The sequence below is a fragment of the Centruroides sculpturatus genome, unplaced genomic scaffold (genome assembly GCF_000671375.1).
Source record: "Centruroides sculpturatus isolate CEXI.00-Female unplaced genomic scaffold, Cexi_2.0 scaffold1477, whole genome shotgun sequence".
Lineage (NCBI taxonomy): Eukaryota > Metazoa > Arthropoda > Arachnida > Scorpiones > Buthidae > Centruroides > Centruroides sculpturatus.
The window spans coordinates 78,081-87,938 of NW_019385633.1; the positions used below are offsets into that span (position 1 = coordinate 78,081).

Below are 9,858 nucleotides of genomic sequence, written 5' to 3' on the forward strand. Positions count from 1 at the left end.
ATTAATCTGATTCACTGGTGTACTTTTTGTACTGTAGAGGCTCAAATATTCTTGATTTATGAAAACATTTGAAAACGATTGTGCGCTTTTAAATATATTATTATACATTGCACTTTAAAAACTTTAAAGATGATTAACTATTTATAATTATTTAATAAGTATTAAATATATTTATTTACTTATTTTATTCATTTAGATTTACGTTTAAAAATTTTAAGTGAAAATAGTGGATGCCATGGTGCTTCTCAGCTTATCAGTTGGATCAAAGGAAGTTTTGATGCACTTGAAAAAAAATATGTAAGATTTAAATTGTATATTTTATAAACAGTTATAAAAATAATGTGGAATTATCCTTTGAATAATTTAGTAATAAGTAGTAAAATGTAACAAAATGTTATTTAGTTTTAATGTTAAAAATACAAGTAATGTTCTTACAATTATAATTTTGGTTTTATGTAAATTTATCTTATAACTGATTAAAATAACTGATCGTTTTCTTATTTTATATTTTCAGCTTCGACAGTTAATGATTGGAGTAAGTATATAATTTTTATTTTAATGATTTATATGATTATTTATTTTAAATTTAATTCAGTTTATAGAAATGTAGGAAATTGATATAAACATAAATAACCAAATGTATAAAAATTGATAATTTATAGTCTAAATATTAACCACAGAATTATATCTGTAATCTTTTTATAAATGTGATGGTATATCTTCATCTATCTAATTTTTTTCTTTTATATGCTCTTCATTAATTGTTGTGATTTTGAATATGGTTGTGATCTTTTTTAATCTTTAAGGCATATAATTATTAACTTTTTATTAATAAATTGATAGGATAATACAAAATTATAAAATCATATCACATGAATATTCAAAACAAAACATTATAAATAAATGATTATGATAAAAGTGAACAAAAATGCCATTACACTAATTATTAACGTCCACTTTATCATCAGTTATACTACTAATCTCTAAACTAGAATCCTATTTTTTTCAAAGTGATAACATTAGAATTTAAGTAAACATTGTTTCATATATATTTGATGCCATTCAAACTCTTTGTAATTGGAAATCATCATCTATTGTGTGAAACTAAAACTTAATAATAAGAGTTTGATTTAGGTCCAAGATATTGCCATATTTGAATTTGAGAGCCTTAATTTCAGGATATACATAGTAATAATAATACTCATTAAATTTCATCATTTCAGTGCATTCATTTACAATAAATTTGTGCAGATAAACTGCAGCGACAAATACCTCACAGAAAATTGCAAGAATAAAAATGAGACCTTTGTATATGTGCCCTATCATATACGCTAATGCTTCAGGGGCAGTAGTTGAAAGCAAGATTAATTACCAATATGCAGTTTAGAAGTTACCATCTCAAGCATTAAAATATTGTTTTTTCTGTTTCATTTCTGTTAACAAATTATTATAGATACACATGTCTACAGAAAATTTTCTAGGGGAAAAAGCTCGAAAACCAATAATGTCATCAATAAATATGTGACTAAAGGATCAGCCCTGCATCAGCATTAGGATTGACACCATTGTGACCGTTAGTTTTGTTTTGCTAATGCAAGCAATCATATATGTAAGTGGTTGGATTTAGGATGGAGGAGGTCTAGAGAGTGTGCCAGAAATAATGCACTCCGCTACACATTTAACAAATCTAATACCCATTTATTTAACCAAAAGACCATACAATGTTACAGTTTACAGCCGCAGATCATGATGGGATAGTCTATTCAGTCATGAGAGAGTTTACAAAATTGGGCACATGTTGATAAATACCTTGATTCTTGAGTCTAAGTCTTGAGATGGTGGATTGGCACTTGACAATCTGGATAACAAGTAGATGGGTGCTGGGCTGTCAGAATAGCAGTTATATTGGTGCTGGGCCAGTTGGATAACAGGTAGATTGGTGCTGACAATGAACAGCGATAACTGGGATGGGTGGCAGAGTGCAGCGAGATCACCTTTCACCAAGATAGGATTGACAAAAACCCTCTGCTGTCATCATTCATTTTCCTTTTTATTTGGGGGTCCTCTCCCTCAATTCTAATGCCCATTTTTGGTCATGTTTGCTACTCCAATACATGAATTTGGTGTTCAGTTCCCAATGAACAGCTATTTGGAAGATGTGTCACTTTTGTAAATGAAGCAGATCTGTGGAAAATATAGTGTGTCCCAAAAATATAGATAATCTATGTGTTCTTATTTTTTTTAAATATTAAGTATTTCTTAATGCAAGTGGTTATTATTGTTTATTTATAGCATAATACAATATTATATAATTGTTTTTTACAATATTTGACAGTTACATAAAGTGTGAAATTCAAAATACTTGTTTTATGATGTCCAAAAATATAGATAAATTTAAACTTTGAGCAATAGTTTATAATATAAATTGACGAAAATTGTTTTAATATGAAATACAACTGCCATTATGTTTAATGACTTTAAAAATGCAATTAGGCATTGATTTAAATAAATTGTGTGAGGTCGCCGATTAGGGGGGAGTTTATTCCCTACTGTTGGGATGGACTAACGTTAATTTGTATGTGGGTGGTAGTTTAAGGAGGTAGGAAGAGACAAGTATTTTACAAAGAAACCATTTATTTAGGTGACAGTGCTTACATAATTAGGTCAATGTCCAGAAGTCTGGAGTTTGGTTCACGTTGTCTTCAAAAGCTTTTTCCTTTCTCTTTTCATGTTGGCGAAGCCCCAGGGCATTGGCAAGTTGGTCTTCGTTGATGTTGAAATTAACCACATGAAATGTCAAAGGATTCACAAAGAACTGGGGACGTTGTGTGCACCTGATGATCTGGAGAGGATGAAGCCCTTCTGTCCTTTTCGAACTAGTTCTTATCAAAAACTCTTGGTTCATCGCTTATTGGCTAGACCTTTTTCTCCTTGTTTCTCAATTGGTCTCCACCTGTCTCCAGGTGTAAATGGAGCTCTGTTCAGGGTGCAGGAAAGGTCAACTAGAGATATCTATCTGACACCATCTCTTAGACTCTTATCACATTTTGTCGATGACTATGACACCCATGCTCATTCTAATATTTTTCTAGTTTCATTTTACTTTCTAAACTGTGTATTAAGTTTTAAATATTTTCCTTTTTAGTTTTCTTTATCTAAAATTTTGTTTCTTCTGCTATTCTTTATGAGCGTCGACGTCAAAGTCCAGTGTCACCAACTCGACACTTATATAATTTGTTTTCTTGACAGTTTAACTTAACAAATTGTACATTTTTCTTTTTTTGCTCTATTTCCAGGCCTCACAATTGTAAGATTTCTGGGTCCATTTGAAACAGGCACTCAATGATTTTTTGTTTAAGCTCTGAAACTGTCATAAAATGCCTGTTATTAGCATAAATTTTTTGAGCAAGAATGCACTCACAAGTTCTAAATTGGTTTTATGTCCCGGCATCTTGCTGGTCACTTAGTTGTCGAGTATGAACAATGAATACGATATCTGTCTATCAGTTTAAAATTACTAAATTTGATAAACCATTAAATCCAAAGCAGCCCCACATCATAACAGAATCATCACCTTTTTGCCTGAAAAATCACTCCTTTTTGCTAATTTCATACCAGTAATTAGGCTATCTAAATTAAATTTCTTTTCATCACTGAAAAGAATTGAGTTATTGGTTATTCCACAGTGCATCCCACTGCATTCTTGCTAATTTGTGTTATTTTGTTAGTTGTGGTTTTTTCATCATGGCAGAAATTTATGTGGAACTGTTGAACTTCTTTGATAAACAGTGCTTTTTGATATTTTTAATTCACTTTCAAACAGAATTTGACAAACTGATTTATCCTGTTATGATGCAAGGCACACAATTTGATTATCATTCCTTTGAGACGTAATTTTGGGTCTTCCTAATTGATGTTTAGAGGGTATTGGTGATGATTTTCCCAAAATTTTATAAATTCCAAGATTAGACCTGTTCATTAAAATAGCAATTTTCTTGACAAAACAGCCTTCTGCTTTTAATTTCCATATTCTTTCAATTTCTTCCATACTAAATACTTTTCCACGTGACATTTTGAAAAGTTTTATTCAATATTCAAATTGTTACTTGACAACTAAGTTAGTGTTAACTTGACATTATTTATTATTATTTTCATAATTGTAAGTTTCTTATGCTTGAAATTTTAAAACTGTTTTATTATCTATACCAGGTGTTGCCAAACTTTTATCCTTTAGGGGCTACTTTTTTGGTAAAATATAGTCTGCGGGCAACTATGAATATGGGCAATCAATTTTAGGATTTTTATATGCACATGCATTAACATTCATTTGCATTGTTCATCGGGATAAATACAAACAATGTGGGTATGTTGCACAGACAGTCTATTATTGTAAGAATAAATTATCGAATTAAGATTTTTAAACATCAATTTAAGTGAAAGCAAATTGTTCAACTTTAGCTTCGTGGGCTACTTTCAAAACCTTTGCAGTCGACCGGTCGAACGCGGTCTATGTGTTGGCCATCCCTGATCTATACTTTTGGGACAGCCCAAAAAAATATTTTTGTTGTTAAGTTATTAATGTTATATGATTTTTAATTTTAAAATTATCAATAATCAGTGTAATTGAATATACAAATGAAATCATTCTCATTTATCTTAAATTCCTAACAATTCTGAAAAGTAGTAAAATGTTGATTATCTATACTTTTGGGATGCACTGTATAATCACTTCCTGAATGGTATCTATGCTATATTTGTTGAGAGTTCAAAAAAAATTAATTTAACACTTACTTTTTTTTGAATAAATTTTTCTGTTTAGCCCAGGTTCTCACAAATATTTATTTAATTATTTAATTTTTTGGGATTTTAAGACAGGTAAAGCATACATAGGGTATAAAGATACATATCACAATCACTTTTACAATTATTATTTTTTGAATTTTTTATTTTATCCCAAGGAGGGAAAAGCGCCCCATTTTGCTTTCCTCTGCAGACTACCATATAGATATACATAAACAAACAAGGTTTAAATATTCTATAATAATCATATTAATTTCTTGATTATTCAGACAGAATTGTACATTTTAGTATAATAAAAACTTTCTCCATTAATTCATCATTATATAATAATTAAATAACTTTCAATTTAAATGCACATTAGCAAAGACAATACCTTACTACAGTGATGTACACACAAGCATACACTTATGTATTATCTTTGCAAATGTATGTTTGAAAATGTGTCATGTATGTTACTATATTTAGCCTTTACGGAGAAGTGGTTATTGTGAAATCTCTCTGAAATATTAACAGATGCTCATTGAGTAGAGGAATTCATTCTTTACTCAATGAGCATCTGTTAATTTGATTGCAAGTGTGAGATTAGCAGTGGGCCACGGGTTGATCCCAAACTGACCACTTACTCTACAATGAGTTGGGTAAACCTGCTCTCGGGGCTTAGGAGGGCTTTTTATCGAGTGGTGAGGGAGGTGAGCAAGTCAGCAGGTGTCCTTTTGAGACAGAAGACAGGTTTAATAAAATAACAAAGCATTTATTGAATAACTAAATCTAAGTTACAGGAATACTAAGGTTAAATGTGGTTATATTAAAATATTTACAGAATATGGCGACTAATTTCATAGCTATGTCGCTGACCTAATTTCTAGTTCGAGAGAGAGAGTGCTTTTACAAATTTTAAATCCCCTACATATATCTCGGCGTAATGGAGAGTTAGTGCATTGTTTATATGGAAGAGGTAGGAGTCCTCTGTATCTTCTATCCGATGTCTTCTCCCTGGTGCTGGATCGGGTCCACTGTTTGGAGGTTCGGGAGTCGAGGTGGCACTATCACCAAGTATAACTTCCTATGACGAATTGCCCGGAGCTTTTGGGGACTCGTGCTTTTATCCTTGTCGTGAGAGAGCTGACACGTCATCGACTTTTGTTGACGATGACGGTGCATTCTTCACACCTAAGTGTAAACTTTCCCAGTTAGTTGTTATACAATCGGTGAAATCCAATCTAGTTCAAATTCTTTGGGTTTTTTCCGAGGATATTTACAATTAACAGAAAATTTCGATTTTTAAGAGGCCTGTAAAAATCCGCGGGCTCACACAAGTGTTTATGAACTGCCCTAATTATGTAAATTAAGTGTAAAAATAGAAATGATTTTTTGTTTTTTATTTTATGACTAATTTTCTTTGTCCAGTAATAATAATAATAAAATAAACAGAAAATAGTTATAGTTTAAATCAAGTTTAATTTGTGATTGAAATTTAAACTTGTTACCTCATAACTCACCCAATGCATAATCTGCATCTTCTTTCAAACACAGATAACCTATTGGTTATCTACATAAAATTTCAGTAAATGCCATGTCTTACATGAATACAATCTGTTTCAACATGCTTCTAAAATTTCTATGTTGTTGTGAGATATATTATGTTAGAACTGACAAAAGGGATCTAGCCAAGGTTGTCGTGTAAAACAAAAGTTTAATTTGTGATTCCTGTTACAATCATAATTATTCACAAAAAACATTTAATGCATAAAGTTTATGCATTAAATGTTTTTTTGTGAATAATTATTGGTTTATGCCATAAACAAACAATGCCTTAACCTATATTAAAACAATCTTTTTTCTTGTCTCTATCTTACATAACTTGCACAATCTTTGGTCTGATTCAACAACAGTAATTTTCTCATCTTAAGTAATCTTGTAATTAATTTTAATTTTGACTTACATCTGAAACACATCTTTGTGTCATTCTAACTAGTGAAAAAATAATCAAGTAAAGTCAAAAATTAAAATTATAAAATAACTTTTAAATTATTTGAGAATATTTGCAAGTTTATTACAAAATCACCAGCAGGATGTTCTTTAATTAATAACAAAAATCTGTTTTATTGGAGCTTGTTTACAAAGTGAACTAATTTGATAGGGAATCTCTTGATGATGGATCGATTGTTCAAAAATAGTAGAGTTGTTATTTAATACAGATTTTTGTTATGGTATTTAAAAAAGTTTGAGTTGAGTTCATTATGAATGCTCTTTGTGATTAAATGACCAATGTCCTTTTGTTCATTCATTACTTTTAGACCACACACTCTTTGGATAGAGCAGTTACAATAGTGTCTTTTTAGGATCTCTCATTTGCTTTCAAATAGCCATTGTTGTTTAGTATAGATACTGTTAAGTTTCATTCTTTTGTTTGCTATTTTTTTAATTTGATCAATGTGGTTATGGCCATATATTTTTGGACATGTTTTGCTGACTTGCTGCAGACTACTTTGGACTTTCAGAGAGATCTCCACTAAAAAATAAAATACAAATTAACACAAGTAAAATGAATTCAGAATGAAAACAAATTTTAGTATAATAAAAACTAGGTGGAGATATTGAATGTTCTAGAATTATACAGAAATTCTAAAGGAAATGAAAGCAGTTTAAGCAGGAGCATAAAGAAATATCTTCTGATAACTGTCCTGTATATGTATGAGGTATGGTTGTCAGAAATGTATTCTTAATGCAAAAGATGACAACTTACTTTTGCCTGTTGAAACTACTTTAGAAGATTACAAGACGAATAAACAGAAACAATTGAACAAGAATAACAAATATATTGATTCAGTAGCATAACTATAATATTAAAGGGATCTGAATTAGAAAATACAAATCTACATTTACTCTGTACCTTTATGAATGTAACTGCTAACACTGTAGATAAAGAGTAAATTTTTAGATATTTTATATAGTGTACATGTGTATAAGTACAGATATTGCATGTAGCTTCTTTCTGTGATCCTACAAATGTTAAGGCAATAATCCATCTCACATAAGACTCAGAGTAGAGTTAGAAGTTTTATAAAAGAAACACTCCCAATAAAGGCTGAAACATGTTACATATAAAAATATTTTTAGAAAACAGAAGAGTATTTTTTATATATATTATTATATTCTTTTTCATACTTCAGGAACTAACAAAATCACACTGTGGAATTAACATTTTTTTTGAGACTCTTATCAGCCTCCATACATAAATCTTGCTAAAAGCATCCCTCCAGTATAGAGTGTAAATACCAGTTTTGTTGGTGGATGCGATAATTCTTGAGCATAATTCTAGTAAATTGCATGGCTTTGATGGCACAAAGACTCTAAATTGAGTCAGAAATCTGCACTAAACTATTAAAATGGAATTTGTCTTTGCAAACTCAAACATAGAATGCTTCTGTCTTTTGCCATTTTTTACTTGTGATTACTATCTTTCAAATAGTGAATTATTAAAATTTTTGTATAAGTTTTTTTGTTAAAATTTCTGTATAGTTTAGTGAATTATTCTTGGCTGAGGCTACTTCTGAACACTGCCATGTACAGTACTTAATAAATAAAATTAGGTCTGGCATTATGAATAGTTCTGTACATAAATAGTGTATACAGTAGAGTCTTGTACAACGTGCAAATAAAGCAAGCAACACCCTCAAATTTTGTCAGAGGTATATGTATTTTTTTCAACTTATAGGCCAAGGTTTAAACTGCCATAAATTGTGTGATAATGCAGGTTTCGATAATGCAATTTCCTATAATGCATAACGTTGTACGGGACTCTACTGTATGTGTGTGTTCAGTAGAATAGCAAAGGAAAGTTTATTAAATATCGTAATTATTTTGCATTAAAGTATGCAACTTATTTTTAAAGCAAATTGTCAAATTATACAATTTTTAAGTGTTTTGTAATTAATATTTATATTTTATTAAAGCATTTTGATTAAATTAAGTAAAATTTAAATTTAAAAGTAATATAATATTCTTTCAATTTACTATATTTTAATATTAATAGATGATTAATTTTAATTTAATGATTGTTGTTAGTTGTATTAATAAATTATAACCTTAAGTTGTTATTAATTTTTATATTTCTGTTTCAGATTTATGAAAGTCCAGATGAACCTGATGTGAGTGTCTTTTTCAAATGTAGAAATAAATTTTATGTATCAAATAATAAGATATAAAATTGTTTAATATTATTGAGTAACTATATGAAAAGTAGTTCACTTTGTAAATTAAAATATACAAAATTTATGTTTTTTTATAATGGATTTAATTTGATTACTGTAATTTCCTGTGTATAAACTGCAGGTTATCTGTGCTTTAAAGTCACTTTGAAAGCAGGCACAGGCTGTCTGTTCTAGAAATTTTTGTAGGTTATATACAAGAAATTATAGTAGTTTTATATAAAATTTTTAATCTAACTTTATGTAGACATTTATTTATTATGTATCAGTTAAGATTGAATTGATTTATAAATTTAATTTTATTTAGAATGTGATAGAATCATATACATTCCGATTTATTTATGAAAATGACAGTACTATGATTATGTGGTAAGTAACAGCAATTTAATTTTCATTTATATAATACAAGGCAAAAATAGATGTATTACAAGGCATCAATTAGTGTCACTATGAAAGCAATGTTATCAGATTTGAGACATTAAATCTCTTTTCTGTTCCAAAACAGTTGTTTTCATATTATTCATTTACATATAAAATTTTAATTTTTTTGTCTTAAATACTTAAACTATTAGATATTAAATGCAAGTTATTAGATATCTTCTAAATTATATTGTTTAAAATTAATTTCAATTATGAATTTTAAATCTGTTTATAAAATATTAATAGTTTGTTAAAATTATGCTAACTTCAATCAATTTTCATATATCCATCTATAACAAATGCTTATTAAAGTTACTTATTTCAAAATTTATGAAATTTAGAAAATAAGTTGCAATTATTCACAAAAAGTATTGTATTATTGATATTTTGAGTAATTTCCAAACAATTTAATACAGTACTTAATTTT

The 9,858-nt window shown here is 29.0% G+C and overlaps 1 protein-coding gene across 1 annotated transcript in view; it reads left to right on the plus strand.

Annotated features, from left to right (window-relative positions):
• LOC111640760 (HORMA domain-containing protein 1-like) overlaps positions 1 to 9,442 on the plus strand; it is a 34,488-nt gene extending 25,046 nt beyond the window's left edge. The window contains exons 4-7 of the mRNA XM_023386812.1: positions 197 to 297; positions 515 to 535; positions 8,925 to 8,951; positions 9,319 to 9,442. Coding sequence (XP_023242580.1) covers positions 197 to 297; positions 515 to 535; positions 8,925 to 8,951; positions 9,319 to 9,384 — 215 coding nt within the window. The 3' untranslated portion in view covers positions 9,385 to 9,442. The remainder of the gene's footprint in view (positions 1 to 196; positions 298 to 514; positions 536 to 8,924; positions 8,952 to 9,318) is intronic.
• The last annotated feature ends 416 nt before the right edge of the window (positions 9,443 to 9,858 follow it).